A 20,364-nucleotide genomic window follows, 5' to 3' on the forward strand; every position below is an offset into this window, starting at 1 on the left:
AGCTGCTAGTGTCTATGGACCTTCAAGGAACTTAGGTTTTCAGCCTTTATCCCCACCACTGACACCTCCCTCCCCAGCAGAGTCTGCCATGTAAAGGAGCTGTTCAGTAAAGAATGAGTGAATGTATGTATGAGTGAGTGAATAAATGAATTAGTGGATGAATGAGAAGCATGCTTTTTCTGTCTTCATTTGAGCCAGTAAAAGATTGACTACATTTACTGTCATTTTCTAGCTGCTTCTCGACCTTATCCTTAAAGATACCGTACATATCTTTGCCAGGTGTCTTGCTTAAATCTACATACATGCTTTTTTCCTAATCTGTCGTCTGGTGATTTTATTTCCAAAAAAAGAACATAACCTGTACCCTAGAACTACTCTGTTTTCCACCTCCACCCCAATATTTCTTCTTTTACAGAAGTAATCAGTATTCTAACTCACTTTTTACCTTTTTAAAATTTTTTGAGACTCTAATGTTTTCCTCTCCCTGACTTGCCTCCAAACCCTCCCATATAACCCCTCTCTTTCAAATTCATAGCCTCTTTTTTTTTACTGTTATTGTATGTCTACAACCATATACATATATTCCTAAATAGAACCTGTATTTTTCAGGGCTGTTTGGCACTGGACAGCCAGTTGGTTTGCTCTTCCCTGGGAGGAACCGCCTCTCCCTCTGCCAGCTCCCTGCACTTGCCTCTAGTTTTTATGTAGTGTTGAGGCCTCACAGGTTTGTCTGCATCCAGTTTGGCATATCTGTTGGTGTCATCCTTGTTGAGCTCACATTTGGCCAGATATTATGGATGTAGCTAGACAACCCTGCAACTATACCTTTGTATTGTGCACTGAGGTATACATTCATTAAAAAGTCAGTTATAGGCCACCAGCTTAATGATATGTGGCTAAATGTTTATTCAAGGCTAACATCATGCTTGCCTTTTTATACTTTCTGTGAGTCCAGATTCTTGTTCTACCAGGACTGAAAACTAAGGTATAGGTACCTGCCCCAGTATTATGACATGTTTCCCTTGCTCCACAGCTCACAGAAAGCTCTGGAATGGGTTTCTGTGACCCCCATCTGAAAATTATTCTCCTTACCTGAAAAAGAATAAAACTTAGCCTCAGTTATAGAACTGCATGTATGAGCTGTGCATAGGTTTTCTCGGGTCCTGATACCAGTGTGTCTTAGCCACCCTTCTCCACTTGTCACTGCAGAGTCTTGTCTGAAAGGGCTGCGGGCCCTGAAGGCACTTCCCTTCTGTGGAAAACCAGAGTCCAAGCCTGTAATTATTGGTGATTGTTTCTTGACTTTCCAGCTAGTCTGCTTAACTCAACAGGTGTTACTACCTCCTTAAAATACCTTCAAAGCTGCTTTTAAAACTTGAATTTTAAAAAAGAAAAAATACATATACTATGAAGCAAGGGCTGCCACTTTTAAACACAAATGGATGAGAAACTCAACAAATCAAACCAAAATAAGACTTTATTGTATTAAAATAGATAATCCCTAGGTTTTCTCATCTCTCTTGCTGTTTTCCACTTCATGTGTGAGTTTGAGAACACGCTAGTGTGTATGCAACTGTATTCTTCCCCACATGTAAACTTTATCTTTATTGATCTATCTTACAGAAAGAAGAATTTCTTTACATCTACTCAGTGCCTTAAATGGATCCTAAATTAGCTTGTAGTTCAGCTAATGTGAACAAGAACATTTCAGAACTGAAACTATGTGCCTTCATGGTGTGACACCCACTGATTCTGCGCAGCAGACAGTGGGTCTTTGAAAGTGGAAAATGAAGACTGTCATAGGCATAGTAATTAATATTTTCGTAAAGATTTTGACGTACCTAAAATACACAGATTCAGTATATACCAGATAATTCCAGATTTTAACAAATACTTTGCTTTTATACTCGTAAAGACCATCTTAAGAATAAGTGGCCACTTGCTTGGCCGTGGGGCTCTGACTGTCACTGCAAATAGATGGTTTTGGGTCTGCAGTCACTATGGTTCGTACCATTGTTCTGAGTCTATGCATACATGTGCTTCTAGATGGGGAGCCATTAGCACTTGATAGATGTTGGGGAAAGAAAGCCTGTTTTTGTTAGTGTGTGGCCCATGTTGCCTGTGCTCCATGGAAAGTCCCACACCTATTCACCATATACATATGGGTGGCATATTAAAAAAAGAAAATACGAGATTCAGAGGGGAATTCATAGAAGGAGTTAGTGAGGCCAGAGGGGGAAAATGGTGGTCAAGGTGTGTTGTACACATGCATGAAGTTCTTAAAGAATAAATGTTTTTAAATGTCATTTAATAAAGAATAAAGGAAAGACTGAGCTGGGAAGGAAAGTAGAAGAGAGGAGAAAATGGACCCTGATTGACAGAGATGAGTTACAGCAGCTTCTAGACTGCAGAGAGTTAGAACTAATCATGCTTTGTTAGTCTCAAAATTTAGCACTGGTTGTTGAAAAGAGTAAATAGATTAGTTGCTCTAAGGGAACAGTCTTAGTTTCCCTAGTGTCTGTGTTTCTCAGTGGAGATTAGACATTAATATGGATTTACACCTCTAACTCTGGGCACCTTCAGCCCATCAACAGGGAGTGGCAGTCAACTATATAAACATAAAGGAAACTAGACTTGTACCCAATATAATGAGGAACTGCCTCATCTCCACATTGTTCTGACGGAGCTTGTGTGTTCTTTTGCAGCTTCTGCAGCAGGCCACCTCTTCCAGCAACCTGGGTGCATTCAGTGGCATTCAGCAAATGGCTGGTAAGTCATAAAACACTAGTCCCTTTGACCATACTAGTTTCTGAATTGTTGGTTGTTCCAAAGCATAAAAGAAAGAGACAAAGGAAAACAGTAAAGGGTAATTAGCAGATAAACTAGCATTTGTGTATTGGGTATTAAAGTTGGAATCAGCTGCTCTGAACTATTTTCCTCAGAGCTCACCCTGCAGAACAGTTATGAGGGAGGCTACAGACTTTTGCAAAATATATTCATTAGTTATTTGTGGGATTTTAGTTAATGCAATGATAACTGGGAGATTTCTGGCAATATTCCTATATCTAAGGGCAGATGAAATGATTAACATCTCCAGAAGTTCTTAATAATAGGTGATCAATAAAAATGTTCTGACCTCCATAACAAAAGCCAAGATCACCAGCATACATTTGATACAGTTTGTAGTCCCTTGATAATGACAGACAATTAACACAGCACCTTTTTTAAACTTTAGTACCCAATTAACAGAATTGTGCATCAGAAGCTTTTATGTAAAAGTATAATCTTTGTTCTCAGAAAATCAAAGTGTTACTGAATTTGAAAAGCCGCTTACTGAAGGATTCCTTTTCATAATGAGCTGTGCCAGGATCTGTGGCAACAACTCGGTGATTAGTGAAAGGTCAGCGCTCCTTGCCACCTTCAATGCTGACACCGACCCTAGCTCAGGGCCAGAGAGGCAGTATGTGCAGGAAATCAGAATGCAGGAGGATCAGGAGGAAGCATTCTCCTTATTTGATTCCAAAAGGGTAGGTGTGGGAAAGACAAAGAAGAGATTGAGGGAGGCATGTTAGAAGGAAATGGTTTTCTTTAATTAAGGATGCCCCTAATTAATTAGGTGAAATCCACATGTATAAAATAAAAACCAATTTTAGTTATGTGTCACTATAGAAACTCGTCTTTTCCATTTAATTTTTTTCCCAAATATATATCTTTAGTTGTTTTGGGCGGTGGTGGTGTTTATTCTGAAAGGTTTCTCTCCACTTGTGTTCTGTGAGGAACAGCCCAGTGTTCTGTTGTGGTCCACAAGGTAAGGGCAATTTGTCGGATTGTATAATTTATTCAGATTTATTGCTATCACTGATTTTAGATTATTCAAAATACGTATTTTGAAATGATAAATAGTAAAATGTTTGCAATTATATTTAAGAAAACGTGTTAGGATGCTGGCCTTAGAACTAACAATCACATTGACTGGTTCATGTATCTATAATCTGTGAAGGAAACTAGAGAGGTATTAGTAAAATATTCAGGGGAGTTCCTATGCTTTGAAAGGAAAAGAAAAGTCTCTGAGTTGTAAGCTGCTAAAGTACATGCTAACATTGTCACATTTGAACAGTGCGAGGATTGTTTCTCTTCTAGTAGCACAGACCCACCCAGATTGAAATCTAGGGGTTTTCCTCAGTGGTAGCCTTGGGCTCCCCTACCCCCAGAGCTGCATTATGCAGAGAAGGTTGTTTATTCCTGAGGCTGTTGCCCAGCATGCCTTCCCAGGTGGACAGAATGCCCTGCCATTTTTCATTAGGATGTGTGTGCCTCTGCCATGCCAGCTACAGGTCTAGATGTTAGCATTTACATGTTCTGTGTGCTCATTTGAAAACTAAGGTTATCTAGGAGTCCCCTTAAAAGGTCTCATGGAGCAGACAGCTAATTTGAAGACATTCTGTAAATGCTCTAGAGTTTCTTAAATGTATGTTTCTTGAAACTTCATCATGGTGAATACACCACACTAAGTTCACACATACTGTAAAATCAAATACTGAACAGTCCATGAGTACCAACAGCTAAAATGGGCATCACACCACTTTTTGTGTAGCTTTGTAAAAGAACTTCTCACTTACATGAGTGATCAAGTTTCATCTTTCTAAGTATTTAAGTATTTAGGGTATTTTTTTTTTCATTAAAGAAATGCAATGTCTTGTCCCCAAAATAGGACTTAACTTTGGGCGGACTTACTTTTTGCACTTACCGTTCTCCTCCCACAGCATATTGAGTGACCATAGTGGATGGTGATGTAGACTGCTTGCTGGGTTTGTTCCTGTTCTGTTGTAGTGAAGAGACACCACGACCATGGCAACTTTTAAAAGAAGCATTTAACTGGGGGACTTGTTTACAGTTTCAGAGGGTTAGACCATGATCGTCATGGTGGGAAGCATGGTGGCAGACAGGCATGCCACTGGAGAAGGAGCTGAGAGCTTACATCTGCTACATAAGCACTATGCACCTGTGACTGGGGCTGACATGGGCTTCTGAAACCTCCAAGAGCCGGGCGGTGGTGGCGCACGCCTTTAATCCCAGCACTTGGGAGGCAGAGGCAGGCAGATTTCTGAGTTCGAGGCCAGCCTGGTCTACAGAGTGAGTTCCAGGACAGCCAAGGCTATACAGAGAAACCCTGTCTCAAAAAAAAAAAAAAAGAAAAGAAAAAGAAAGAAAGAAAGAAAGAAAAAAGAAAGAAAGAAACCTCCAAGAGCATCCCTTGTGATATACCCTTGCACCCTTCTGAAACAGTATACCAACTGGGAAGCAAATGTTCAAATGTCTGAGCCCATGGGAGCCATTCTCATTCCAGCCACCACACTGGCTAGCTCCCCAGCTTCCCTCACCAGAGTGTCCCCAATACCTCAAAACCTCAAATGGGTCAGTGCTCAAGGGCACACTGCACTCTTGGAGAGCAAGGCCTGGCCCAGTGGCTTAATGGCACAGCCAGTCCTCCTGTAAAGATGCTAGAGACCATCATCTGAATAGATGAGTGAAAATCTGTGAGTTGACAGATGTAAATTTGTATTTTGAAATCATTCCCAGCAGAGCTCAAGTCAAATACCCAGTTTTTTTATTACAAAACTTAGTTTTAGCTGCACATATAAACTGAAAATCACCAGAAAAACCATTGTTACTATTCAAAATTGCATTACTGAGAGTTTGGAGATAATTTGTCTAATATAAAGCATGTTACAGAATACATTATAAACCACAAATACAGTAATAGCCATAGCATAATAAAGTTGAGAGAACCCAGGAGATCATTTAATCCCAGCCCCACCTGGTTTTCAAATGTTTTTTGAATGACTGATAGTCTAAAGGTGGGGAAAACATAAGAAAGATAAAAAAAAAAAAAGTAAAAGTACACAAATTATACTGCCAAGGAGTGAAACATTTTGAAACCAATTCAACAGCTTTCAGAACATAAGTCTTTCAGGAGACAGGGATTTTAAAATAGTTTGTTTATTTGAGCAAAACATTTTTCATTTGAGGAAAGAAAAAAGGCAAAAAAGAAAACAAAAAAAATAAATTTTAGATGACATATTACAAATAATTGCATCAGTAAAATCTAATTGTTAGACCATAGACCCTGTAGCTAGCTTTATTTCTCTCTCAGTCACAGAAATCAAGCCACATAGCCCTTAGCTGTTTGTACTTAAGAAGCTATGCTATATAGTATCCTTACAGCCCCTCCCTCTTGCTGCTGCAAGGTAAGTTTAAAGTACTACTTAATAATGCCTGTATCTTGGCATTTACACTAAGCCATACTAAATCATATGATGTCGGACTTCCCACCACCTCCTGAAAACCTATTGAAATCCGAAAACTCCTTTTGTTGTTCAGAGCATCTGAAGGCTTTCCTGTAACTAACCCCATCATGCTGCATATGGTGGCTCTCTCTCCCTTCAAGGCCCCATCATGTTGTCTTTGGTATGGTATATCTCTCCTAGTGGCCTTATAATGCTCATTCTTAAGGGTGGCTTCATAAAGCAAGCTCTTTTCCCAAACCAGATCATCTGGCCTCTATTTTCAGTGTGTAGTATAATGAGCTATACTTTATACTTTAGCTATACATCAGCTATATGTTTTCTTCAAAAAGACTTAACCACTTTCCCTTGAAACTACAATTTTTTTATGATTTTTATAAAAGAGAACTTTTACTAAATATGGAGTTTTATAGCAGAAATGGATTTAGAATCAAATCTTTATCAGCTCAACCCTTTTATGTATATTTACTATGCTTCTGTAAATGTGAAAGGAGCAAGCCTTCTTTTAATTGACTTGACTTTCCCGTTTAAAACTTCTAACAAGACATGCTGATATTCTACTCACCTCTAGTATTGTTCAGTGAATTTTTGAAATTTGATAAGTGTGGGATCTGCATCTTCTTAAGAGTACGTATCTTAGGTGAAGGAGAAAGAACAAAGACCAGGTATCCTTTTGGTCTTTAACTTCTTCATGGCTACTGTGGCACCTTAGAAGACTCTTTAATGAGAAAATAAGAACACTTCACATTCGCATTTAACTTAGATCCTTAGAATATCACACAGTTTCAAGAGTATAAAAGGCAAAATCACCTCTTTATTTCACTGCAATCAAAAAGACAAAAGTATGAATGGTTAAATGTTCTGTTGAGACTACAGCCAGCACCATTCAGTGGACTGCTGTGGATTAGGACACAGACCTCCCAAAACCACTTTAGGAATATGTGACTGTTAGCATGCCATTTAAGAAGAGGGCAAGAAGGGCTAACAAACTTAGTGCAAGTCATTGAGCTGTGGGTATGGATCCATATTTCAAACCCAGTTAACCTGATCCAAAACCTGCTCTGTCTGTGCAGTGTGACCCAGCCAGGCCTGGTATGTTTACACAGACTCAAGCTCCAGTGATGTGCCTACATAGATGGCCTAATGGCAAATAACAAACCCCAAATGATAGTAGAGCCCCACAGCTACTAAAGAACTAGCTGCTCAGAGCAAACAGGAAACTGCCTCTCTTCATTCTGGAAAATGTTTTCAATTTATTAAGGCTGCATATGTCAAACAAGAATATTTTTTAGAACAAGAAGGGTTTGTGGGGGGGTTTTTTGTTTTAGTTTTTGTTTTATGTGCATTGATGTTTGTCTGCATGTATGTCTATGTGAAGGTGTCAGATCCCTTGGAACTAGAATTATAGACAATTCTGAACGGCTACCTGGATGCTGAGAATTGAACCCAGGTTCTCTGCAAAAGCAGCCAGTGCTCTTAATCACTAAGCCATCTCTCCGGCCTTTTTTTTTTTTTTTTTTTTTTAAAGACAGGTTCTTACCCAGGCTAGCCTCAAACTCAGTATGTGACCAAGAATGGCCTTGACCTCATGGTCCTCCTGCTGCTCCCCTCTAAAAAGCTAGGATTATGGGTATGCACCACCACAACCAGTTTCAGTGGTGCTGGATGCAGAACCCAGAGGGTTGCCTATGACAGTCAAGTACTCTACCAACTGAACTATATCCTACCCCTAAAATCAGACATTCATAATAAATCATAGAAATTTGAAGCTATAGGTTAAGAGAAAATATCTACTGAGGAATAGTGGAACTGCTGAACTTTGAATTTGATTAAGCTAACTAATTGCCTTCTAGAAATCTGCTGTAAATTTTGAAAGTAATAATAAATTATGAATTGAAACAGTTGCTTAAAACAACAAAATACTTCTCCTTTTGTGAATTTAAAACCCTGTCTCTGAGAAGATTGTCTGAGAGTGTCTTTCACAAATAGAGAAGAGGGTTTGCAAAAGCAGTGTCTGGGCAGTCTGAGAATCTGCAGTTGGAGCAGCTCCCAGCATGAAGTGTGCTCATGGGCCCACAAAGACCCTGTGTTCTTCCCTGAGTCTCCAGCAGTCCGCACCACAGACACTTCCTGTGAATGTGCTAATAGGCCTTATGAGAATGGTCTATCACCACCCATCTGTCACTTTTTAACAGACCTGATTGGCAAGCACTTGTAACAACTGACATCTGTTCCCACTTATTGATATGCAGATTTATGGTAATTGCCACGAACAATAAGACACAAAATTACCTAAGGTGAACATTAAATTAAATTTTCATGCCCTTCTCCTTATAAATAATTTTTTTAATCTTAAATTTCAAGTAGGAATATGTGCATCTGTTTTGTACATAATTTCTTCATTTTGGAGGATTTTTTCCTTCTTAAATAATGAATGAAAAATCTCCTTACTCCCCACTCTTTTTCTTTTGCCATCGTCATAGTAACTCACTTTTAGATTTCCTAAAACTTAAGTGTTTCTCATGTTTTGTTACCTTATTGCCCTGGGTTTGAGAGGTACCCAGCTGAGCACAAGTTAAATGTGGCCATTTTTCTTCTCAGAAAAGCTGTTTGCCAAGCCAGAACCAGCTTCCAAGAAGGGTGACAGGCGCCTTCCAGTCTGGTGCCCTTTCATGGTGAAAGAGAAAGTATGAGTTGGTGGGAAGAAGAGCCTACTTACTGCAGGCAGGAACTGAGAAGAAGGAAAAGCAGGGAGCACTCCTCACCACAGGAGGAAGTGAAGGAAACCCCAAATGTGGATTCCAAATGACTGGAAGCAAAGACCATGCAAGAGAGGCCTGTGGAGCTCTAGCTCTCTTCAGCCCAGGGAGAGTAAGGCAGTCAGTAAAGGGAGGGGAGATCTTACAGTTCCATCAGAACATCTGTGGGTGGGAAGCAGCTTAAGGTAGAGGGTGATCTATACTCTGGAAAAGTCTGGTGAGGGTGGGAAGCAGATTGAACCTTTGTGAGCTTGCCCCACCTGCTTTCCTTATATGGAGCCATTCCCTCCTCTCCAGACATCCGACCCTAGAGAAGAAGGGATAATAAATGAGATGTCTGATTTTTAGTGAGAGCACCCTGGCCAGGTACCTGTTTGTGGCAGAAAGAGCCCAGACCTGTCACCAGGGTTGTGCTGTTGTCAGTGGAGGGCTGAAAAGTGCCATGCCCAGTATGTTTCCCACGCTCCTTCTAGTCACCTAGGATCACACCAGTATTTGCTGGTAACATTTAGACCACAGACTGATGTGAGGAGGCCACAGAGAGGGATGGCCAGGAGAAGAGCTGTCTGACCTGGGTCAGACTTGGTCAAGGAAGGAAGGCACTGTGCCCTGTGCTCACCTACCAAGCATCCTCCGGTTCAGCTGGTGTGGTCACAGCCAAGGGAAGATCAAAGGAAGCCCTTCTCAGGCTTCAGGGCTGCCCTGTGGCACCTCCTAGCTTCCATCTCTGTTGAGTCCACTCTTCAGCTGTACCTGTGGAAACATGGACACAGGCTCTCTGGCTTGTTCCCCTGTGCATGTGTTTACACTGAAGAGAAGGGTCCTTTCCTTTGCCTACCACTCCTTAGTTCCAGTTTCTTCTTGATTTCTCGTATCCTAGAATCACTACCCCATCTGTAGAAATTTCATTCAATTGGTTTCTTTCCCCAGGACTTTGGTCTTTTTTAGTTATCTTGGTAAATCCAAAGTTACAAACAACTTTCTGGGATCTTTCACAGAAAAAAATGTTTCATACATAATAAGCACACTTTTTTTCATAAAGTTTAGGGTGTTCATGGACTGCCTGAACCCCATTAATGGACTTTGAATGTCTGGGAGAAAGGATACATAAAGGATTTAGAGTTAAGAAAGAAGCCACAGAGATCTGTCTGTTCACTAAGACAACTGTAGCCAGTGATCTGTTGTGTCTGGTGGGAGTAAAATGGGAAGATGGGTATAAAGAGATTGAATTCAAAAAAATGAGACAAGTGATTCAGAAAGATGACAAAGCATAGATGAAATGGTTCCTGGTCCACTTGGTTTTAAGCAAGATTACCCTGAATTTCAGGTACCATAAGCAGTGTTGTGAGGTGATATCTTTAAGGCCTAACATTTCAACCAGCAGGACTTGCATTAGGTCATAATGGCCAAATGACTCATTGGACAGATTTAGTTGTCTTAGATTGTATTGGAGGTTAACAAGACCACTGTACTAAACATAAGGAACAGGTAAGTTCTGTGTCCCAGCCATATTTCCTTTTGAAACTTTATGCTGTACACTTGTCCCTTCCTTTCTCCCTGCTCCTTCTAAATTCTTATGATGTACAGTTTAGTCAGGTAAATGGGAGTGACAGCAGAAGGAAGAAAGACAAAAGAGCCCTAGGTGAGGAACAGAAGGACAGAGGGGACAAACGGAAAGGCTGGACTCAGAAGAGGGAGAAAAGTGTATTAAGAAGAAAGCACAGAATGCTTTCAGATTTCCTAGGACTGCCCCTTCCAGAAATGGCTTCTGAGGAATAGGTAGTGGTGTTTTGACTTTTCATACTTAAGTTCCCTCTGTGACATACTCAGCAGCAGTAGTGCATATGCCATATGGTTTTTTTATGATTCCTGAGACCACATGTAAAGCAAAGAGAAGCATGCTGGTCTCTGCTTTTCCCTCATTCTCACGATCTTCACTTAACATAATACTGCTGTTTCTAGCTGAAGTCAAGAGAACTTACTATTTGAACCCAGCTCTATCCAAGGTTGCCTTCTTTGGTCTTTACACATATTGATTCTCAGAAAATAAATTCTATTTTAATTATACTCTAGTTAGGGATCCCAAGGTACAAGCAGTTAGTTTTCTTGAGATAGCTGGGATAAGAAAAGCTGAGTTTATTTACATCCAGGCCATCTCAGAGCAGAGCTGCGTTCTCTTCGCCAGGCCACACTGCTTTGGGTAACTAGTAATTGTTGTCACCAACATAGAATCTTGTGCATTCCAGGTACTAGGAATAGAAGTCAAGGGTAAAAGACAGGATGGTCTTGCCAGGGCTAACTTGAAAAGCCTGGAGTATGGGAACCATGTCTGGGAATAGGGGTCCTGGATCTAGAAAGTGGCAGGTACTCTGACTTATCCCTGCTGTCCCCATGATACTGACTGCTTACATTTTAGAATAGGATGTGAACACCGTTCCAGAGAAAGGCAGTAATCCCCCCCCACACCTCAGCTGACCAATGCTTTCCTCTGCTTCTCTCTCAGTTCCATGTGATCAGAGGCTTTGATGATAATGTGATTGAGTGTAGGCTTGTCTCTAAACACTAGTAAACTAGGACTTCTCTCAGTCACTGCCTTCCCCCTACTCCAGTGTCCAGCAGCCTCCTTGTGCATGCGAGTCTTCATATATAATTTTAATGTGAGTGTATACAGTAAATTAATGCAGCTGCTAGTAGAATTCCTTTATCCTACTAGTTCCCAATAATGAGGGACAACAGAGAGACCAAGATGTCTTCCCAAGCTTCACCTCAATACCTAGGCAGTCTGTTTTAATCCCCTCACCTAATCTGGCTACCTGCCAACCAAGATCCTAATATGGCTTTCCATGCTTCTGCTAAACTCTCACGAACTCTTTCCCCATTCCTCCTTATAGCAGATCTGAATCTACCTTTCCCTCTCTCTCCTTCCCCTGGCTTGTGAAAATCCCACCCTATTTTTTCTTGTGCCCAGCCATTGGGTGATTCGCCTTTGTTGACAAGACAAAGAATAAATGGTAAGAATTGTTTACACAAACTTAAGAAGGATTCTTGACATAAGCATTATAATGCTGTGTCCAGATTGAAACAAGATATGAGGGCAAAGAAATCAGCAATTGATAACACAAGGGTAAGCTTTCCTAGTACACAAACGTTCCGCCTATACCCAGTCTTCCTTGTTGCCTATTTAGTCTCAGTATCTTGCACCGGGACTGTCCCATCATGGCTCTTTAGGAAATACTGAGTAGATTCATGGATGAAGGATAGACTGGTAGGTAAATATAGAGACTTCCTGACTCTCAAACTCTGCCCCTTTCCATTTTCCTCAAGTCACTCAGATGCTGAGAATTATAGTGGCCTTTCTATTCTGCTACTATCTTGGCAGTGTTTACCAATAGCTTGTCTTTGCATTGTAGTGGTCTTTGAACATCTTTGAGCCATCCCCCAGAGTGGTATCTTAGAGTCTGTTGTTCTACCTAGCCTTTCTACTTATCAACAAGAAAAGGTTGAAGGGGATGGCAGAGACTGCTCATGTGGTTATATATGTGAAGGGGAAATGAGAAAGGTCACTTTGGAAGGGCCACATACCCTCACTCTCAATTCATACAGGGACAGAACAGTGGGAAGAGAGAGCGCCACATTGTTTTCACCTTGGCTTCAAGACCTGTAATGAATGGCAGTATGTAAGCTATAGGGTAAAGGATTTCTGTCTAACCAGTGTACATTTAATTAGATAAGAACTGAAGGAAAACAGTAAACATTTAATACTGATATAAATACCAAAGAGATGTCAATGGGAAAAACTAAAAACATGATTGGCTGTATAGACAGTATTCTTGATAGAGGTTTATTAAAATTATGTGCTGTTATTCAAAGTCTATCTACGACCTACCATGTATTCATTCTCCTACCCCAGGTCCGCCCTCTGTGTCTGTGTGTCTGTGACTGTGTATGTTTTGGTAGACTTGAACATGAATAAGATAGAGTCTTTTGTCTTCAAAAACCTTAGTATTTAGTTATAAAGGACACAGAACAAGTAAAGAAGCTTGTAGAAACACACTGAAAGTGAATGTGTTAGATGCAAGCTGAGTTGTTGTCAGAGTGAAGCAATGAGGCAGAATGTAGTGGCCATGGGCTCAGAAGGCTATGCTCCAGGCTGTAGATAAGGACCTGATATTGCCAACCCATTGAACATACTCAGCCAGGCCATTTAATAGAGAAACTTGTGACACTGGCTCCAATGCTGTGCTTCCCCCTTGGAGAGAGTCGGATAAACTGGAAAAGGGCCCTCTGGCCTGAGCCTATAATGTCTGTTATTAATTGCTATTAAAAGCATGGTATAGGTTTTCATTTCAGTACTAAATCCTCTTATATGCCAGCTGTCTGTTGGTGATGTAGTGTGGTCATCTGGTTCACATATTAGACATTAGAGGGACCGTTAGTTATAAAAAGGGACAGATGGATCTATGCAGGGCCTCACTCTGTGCACAGTCACTCACGGTCCAGGTGCTTTTGTCACACTTGAGTATGGAGTGGGTTAAGTACAGCCTTATTTGGTCTGAATGGGTCTCACTAAAGCCAGGCAGCTCCATTTCTCTACTGCCACTTTGCTAAAGTGAAACTGAAAAGTTAGCCCAGTGCTTCTTGATACCCACTGCGTTTCTAATACTACGCCGCTCTTTGACCATTATAGTGACAGAGAGACAGAGAGCCTTACTCGCAAACACATTTGATCACCACATTTCACAAATTTCATATCCTGCGTCTATGCAGTGCCACCAAAGAAGTGGCAGTTGTTCTGGTTTCTATCCCAACCCAACAAGTCCAATGTCTCCTTAAGGAAGGCAGGAGGCGATTTGTGGTATAACGAGAACTTATTTTACAGCATAATCCTCAGGAGCTTCTTTTCAAATCAGGAGGCCAAGCAAAGGAGCACACAGAAACAGTGTTGTTTCTGGGGCCCAGCTGCCAAGCCATTATTTATGCACTCAGCCAGCTATACACTGCTGGCCCGCAGTCTGTTTGGGAATGTTGTTAGAAATATCTATCTCCCTTCCCCCAGCACAAATGGACCATTACCAGGGCACTCTTCTTAAGCAGATCAAAGCTGTTGTAGAGATAGTTATTGAGTATCTGGATTCAAGTCCTGAGAAGGTAAAGTTGACCTGATTACTGACTCCAGTCTCTTTCTATATAGAGCTCTTAATACCTCTTCTTTATAAGAAGAGAGCCCTCATGCTGTTGCTTACTCTGAACCCATCTTATACTTTTACACAGTGTTTACATTTTGTTCTTAACTTTTACTAATCAGAAGTTCTTTGTAGTTAAAAATATATTGGCTGTAGGTTTAACATGTGTGTTTGTATGTTAGAAAGGGGAAAGAAAGAGAGAGAGAAAGAGAGGGAGGGAGGGAGAGAGAGAGAGAGAGAGAGAGAGAGAGAGAGAGAGAGAGAGAGAGAGAGAGAATGTCTTCTACTACATATATATGTAGATCAGAAGACAGCTTGCAGGAGGTGGTTCTCTCCTTCTGTTATGTGGTTCTGAGGATGGATCTCAGGCGTCAATGCAAATACAACTAAAGCGATTTAAGGCTGTGCCAGTTTCTGCCCCTCCCATATTGAGTTCCTACTGTGCAGATAATAAGATAAATCTAAAGACAACTGTAATCACTAACATACAGGGAGTAGTGACTTGGATCATGCCAAAGTAATTTGCATTCATCATATTTATTTGTATAACTCCCTGCATCAGGTACAGTTAGCCTAGCCACCAAGAAATGAAGAGGCTAATTCATGTGCCTACATCTACATATCTGGGAAAATAACAGACCAAGATTAGAACCTGTGTCAGTTGAATTTCAGAGCAGGAACATTTAAGCAATGAACTATAATTTCTCTGTGATATCTGTGCACCTGTAAGATTGTCGAATGTGGAGTTGACCCAGTGCTTGTCATACAGCCACCTAGGCCCACACCTCACCGTTCTCACGACAGATAAGTCCCCATTACCCTGGCAGGTCTGTACAGAAGCCTCTCTTAACTTCCAGAATTACCTCTACAACCCTGAGAGAAAGAAGGCAGCCCTGAGTTAGAATGCCCCCATTGTGCTGTCTGTCTACAAGTGCTGGATACAGTGCAGGCACCCCTTCTTAGTACTCCATCTCTAGCAATGGAGTACTAACACTGAGGTATCCTGAGAAACAGAACCCAGTTCCTAGTCAAGATATAATTCTACATATCCCTGAGGCAGTTCTGATGAGTAAATCATAGGATCAAGGGCAAGAGTGTAGATTGTGTGAAAATGGTAGAAAATTTGAGCCTTTGGCTAATATCACTTTTCTTATTCCTCTACAGGCATGAATGCTTTACAATTACAGAATCTGGCAACGCTGGCTGCTGCTGCAGCTGCCGCTCAAACCTCAGCCACCAGCACCAATGCAAACCCTCTCTCTAGCACAAGCAGTGCCCTGGGAGCCCTCACAAGTCCCGGTGAGTAGGAAGCTGTACTACATGATACAAGGTCAATATGCATTCAAGTCTTCGTGCACCCAGAGGCAGGGAATTAGGTTGGATTTTTCTGGGACAGAGTCTGGAAACCTGCAGGGTCTCTGGCTTAGTATAGTTTCTACTTTCTTAAGGAGAAACTTGAGTGAATGTGTTTTATTTTCCAAGGGTAAAATGAGACAAGTTTTCAATGAAGAAATTCATAGTCTCTTTATTTTTACCAATATTTCCTTTCTTTCTTCCAATACTTAGGTATCAGTTACTATAGCAACTCTCAGTCTCACACTCAGTTTTTGTGTCCTGTTCTCTTAAAGGGGAAAAAAGTTTAAGAATTTTCTACTGGTTCTCAAACTGTGATCTCTTCAGTGTTGATTTTCACACCAACTCTATCCTGTAGCTTTGAGTTTAAAATTTATGATGTAGTAAAGGACATTGTGTGTTCATTTATGGTCACATTCTGGGTTATGTAATTAGATATCTTTTTTTCCTTAGAAATTTTGTTGGCCTTATTCAAGGGCTAGTAACATTTTTTTTCTTTTTTATACAAGAAAGACCTAATATGGTTGCACACTTAACATGAATTGATTTCTTTATTTTTAAAAAAGAAAAAAAAAATGTTTCATTGGCTTCCTTCTCTGAATTTCCACTTCTTCTCTGTAACCTACGAGGCAGTGTGCTTTGAAAGTCCCATGACCTTGTATCACCTGTGTCCAGATGATTAGCTAAGTGGTAACAGAACTTTATTGTAATTGTGCAAGGTTTCTCTATGAAAAAAATAGGAAATGAAAGCTACAGCATATTCCCGACAGCTTTCTCAAGAAGTATGACTTCAGGAAGCAATAAGACGTGCTCCTCAGACTGGTAGAACTAAAGGAAAAAACAGACCTTGGATCTTTATAAAGCATTGTTTATCTAGAAAGAAGAAACCCAAGCAATGTTTATAAGAATCTTCTGAATTTATCTCTAATGTGCTAAATTCTCTAGACAGCAACCCATAAGTATGGTGATTTAATTCTTTTAAGAATTTTAAAAAATACATCATTACTGTATGTATTGTGGGCTTTACCTTTTGGAATAAATGATATTCCTGAAAAATCAACTTTTGGGGGGAGTTTGGTTTTCACACTTTTATTGGAGGGCAACAGGGAAGGAGTCTTTTTCATCAGCAGGAGAATTCACAGGTTCTTCAGCCATTCCAGGCTTGGGCCCAGAGGCTCCTGAGGGTGGCCAGGCACATCTGACATGTATCCATTATCTCTCGCAGACAGCTAGTAGGGTAGGGCTTGGTTGGTCACGCCATCATATTTGGTGTAGGGGCTAACTATGGCCATAATTATAGTTAGGACCCAGACAGAGGAGGACACCACCAGCACTGGCTCTTTCACCCAGGCATTCTTGAGGAAGGTGGATAATCTTCTGGCCATCTTGGTCTTAGCAGAGACTGAAAAGTCAACTTTTGACAATATTTTCAAGAAATGAATTTATAGCTTTAATAAATCCTTTAGTGACCCTGTACTAACTACTTTCCTTATTCGGGGGGGTGGGGGGGCAACCTTAAGCAGATGAAGTTTGTTTTATTTCAAGGGTACAAGTATATCATAATTGGGAAGTCATAGCTGCAGGACCTTGAGACTGCTGGTCACATTATAGCTATAGTCTGAAGCAAAGGATGGATGTTGGTGCTCAGCTCACGGTCTCCGTTTTATTTAGTAATCCCTCCAGATCGTAGACCAGTACAACCCACATTCAGTTAAACGTCTCTAGAAATAGTCTCACCAACACAGGTTTGTCTCCTAGGTGGTTCTATATCTTGTTGACAGTCAAGGATCACAAACAACTTGAACATTGTTAGTTTCTTCCTTATGAAAACAACAGTGATTTCCTTAAAATATATTACATGTGAAAATATTATAATTTGGTGGTGTCTTACACCTTTAATCCCAGCATTTAGGCAGAGGTGGCTAAATCTCTATGAGTTTCATCTCTCTGAGACCAGCCTGGGCTACATAATGGGTTCTGAGACAGCCAGAGAAAATAGAGAAACACTGTCTCAAAAAAAGAAAGAAAACAGGCCCATGTTACTGGATCCGTAGCTGTTTGTGTTAGCTTTCCCATCACTCTGACAGAATGAATGCCTGACATAACTTGTCTCGCCTATGATTCAGAGGGTTCCATCCATAAGCATTTTCACTGTTTCTGAGCCCATCACAGGAGCTTCACTATTAGAGTGTAGCCAAGAAGGTTTTTTGTCTAATGGCAAAAGGAAGTAAAGACAAAATATAGGAAGTGACCAGGGCAAGATACAACTTCTAACAACATGTCCTAGTAACCTACTTCCTCTAGGTAGGTCCCAACTCCAGAAATTATTAAAAGTTTACAAAAATGTGCCCCTAGCTAGGGGATAGCCTCTCAACATATGAGTCAATAGGAGACATTTCACATACAAACTATAATATCATTTCATCCAATAGTTTGAAAATCATGAATTTTTTTTATTTTGTATTATATTTTGGGTTTGTTAAGACAAGGTCTCACTGTATGCCCCTGGCTGACCTGGAACTCACAAAGATCAGCCTGCCTCTCTCCTAGGTACTGGATTTAATACATGTGCCACCATGCCTGGCTATAAATTTTATTTGGACCTTCTTAAAACAGAGGGTGCTCAGCCTAGGAAGATGGCCTGTGTGTCAGAACGGAAGTTTAATTACCTGAAAATATCCCATGTTCTTCAGCTAAAGAGAAAATGTATTTGAAGATGCATTTGCCCTCCTCCTGCTGTGGTCAATATGTCCCATTAGCAGTGAGTCCCTCACTGTCTTCCTGAAGCAGCATACTGCCCTTCAGTAGATGCTGCTACCTGAGGAGCCCTGAAGGGGGGTTTTCCTGCAAAAGAGTGCTCCTCATACTAGCTAAAAGGACTTCATTAGAACCTTTATGTGTGGCAGCAAAAACTATTTAAAACTAACTTTTTGATTATCCTATGTAACTAAAAACAAAATTTATTTAAATAAAAGTCCATAACTTTCATCAGGGACTTTTTCAGAGATGTAGAAAATATAGTTAGTAATGTTAGTAACACCCCTGCCTCTATTTTTCATCAGGATGATCACTTATAAGATAAAGTGTTAGATGCTGTCACAGAGCTAGTGCTATTACTCATATTTTAAAATGAAAGTCCAGTGAGTTCATGATCTATACTATGAACAGTCATACTGTAAAATACATGAAGCCTCATCTTCTCACTTCTACACAGGGCTTGAATTTACCATGTGTTTAAATATGTCTCATAAGTTCCAGACAAACTCATCTACAAAGGAAAGGGACAATTTAATCCCCAAACTATTAATTTTTTTTCATAATTGTAAATTTATCTTTTCAATTTTGCATACTGAGAAAAAGTCTCCCTACAGCATTATTATAAATGATTTTAAATAGTCTTGGCTTTAAAACATGAAAGATTAAGCTTTAATTTTTGTTTAAAAAAATCCCCTTAAGCAATAAATAGGTTCCTTTGTCTCATGGCCTTGAAATAAAAATTAAAATAGTTTAAATTGCCCATGGTTAGAATAAGTGTTTCATGCAATTATCAGATAGTAGTGAATAAAATTAGAAATTAAATCATGAAAGAATAAAAAGCAGGTAAGTGCATATTGTTCCTTTTATGAGTTCCTCGTGGGTCTTCTGGAACCTAATTTAATTGTTTCTTTTCTTTTGGTAGGCTAATTTTCCCTTTATTTACTTCAGTCTTCTATTTAGTTAATTAATCCTTGGGTCATTTTTTATTACCCATGTTTGAACCTGTTTTTGAGAACCATGTTTGTTTTATACAAAGAGACAAACTGCATGTCCAGCAGATAGCTAGGTATTAAAGGCAGTAATATTTGTATCCTACAGTGTTTATAGATGAGTTGTTTTTAATCTAGTAATGTTCAGAGCTTGGAAATCAGCATTACTTTCAGCATATGTGAACTTTTCTTTGGCATTTTCTGTCTAAAACCTAATACTGCAATACTGCACTTGTCTACTGTGTTATTTCTTAGCCTCCTGTTTTCTTTCTTTTTTTTTTTAAGAAAAAGATGTTTTTAAATTCTCCAAATGTTTTTGTAAGTGCAGACTCAGTCAAGTGCACACTTCAAGATAATGGATAATTTCTTTCAATAGCATAAGACATTTTAAAATGCCAGGAAGCATTACTTTATTCCCACTGCTTGCTCTTCAAAGAGTTTTCCCTTTAAATTTTCGGCAGTCTTTCTCCTTGAAGACTGCAGCAGTCTGAGTTCCATCCAAATATTGATGCGACCTGATGGAGCACTTAAGGCTAGAGAAAGGGAGAGGTGTTTTCATGGGCTCAGGCCCATTGTGCCCTCCTCACATGGATAACTTGGGAGTGGGTGCTGTCCCTGTTCATGTCTGTGTCACTCGGGGAGATGCCTGTAACAAGATACAAAATCTGACCCTAGAGGTTATCCTGCAGCCTTTCAGTTTGTAGGAGGCTTTGTTATCTTAAATGTGTCTGCATCACCAGAGAGCCTGTGCACTCTGTGGAAAAAAGTGATTCACAGATCTCAGAGCCACACTTAGGAGCCTTTCAGTGTGTGTAAGACAGTATATTAAAGTCTGTTAGGCCCTACATTGCCCCCAAGCAATGACTTGTAGGTGTGTGCCAAGGCCCAGAGCAGTAGATAGAGAAGACACTTGGAGATGCTATCTGAAGCTGCTACAGTGATGCCTGAGCTTTAGGAGTCCAAGACTAAACTTATCCACTGACCTGCTCTTCCTGCTCCCTTCCTACTCTGTGCAGCC

At 40.3% G+C, this 20,364-nt stretch overlaps 1 protein-coding gene and 1 pseudogene across 20 annotated transcripts in view; one reads left to right on the forward strand and one right to left on the reverse strand.

Moving 5' to 3' along the window:
- Celf2 (CUGBP Elav-like family member 2) overlaps nt 1-20,364 on the forward strand; it is an 810,622-nt gene that overhangs the window by 754,148 nt on the left and 36,110 nt on the right. For all 20 annotated transcript variants that reach the window (XM_076939443.1, XM_076939449.1, XM_076939436.1 and 17 more), the window contains 2 exons: nt 2,706-2,769; nt 15,412-15,546. In XM_076939443.1, the coding sequence (XP_076795558.1) occupies nt 2,706-2,769; nt 15,412-15,546 (199 nt within the window). The remainder of the gene's footprint in view (nt 1-2,705; nt 2,770-15,411; nt 15,547-20,364) is intronic.
- LOC117713792 (NADH dehydrogenase [ubiquinone] 1 alpha subcomplex subunit 3 pseudogene) lies at nt 16,737-16,985 on the reverse strand (annotated as a pseudogene).

The sequence above is a fragment of the Arvicanthis niloticus genome, chromosome 8, assembly GCF_011762505.2.
Source record: "Arvicanthis niloticus isolate mArvNil1 chromosome 8, mArvNil1.pat.X, whole genome shotgun sequence".
NCBI classification, from domain to species: domain Eukaryota; kingdom Metazoa; phylum Chordata; class Mammalia; order Rodentia; family Muridae; genus Arvicanthis; species Arvicanthis niloticus.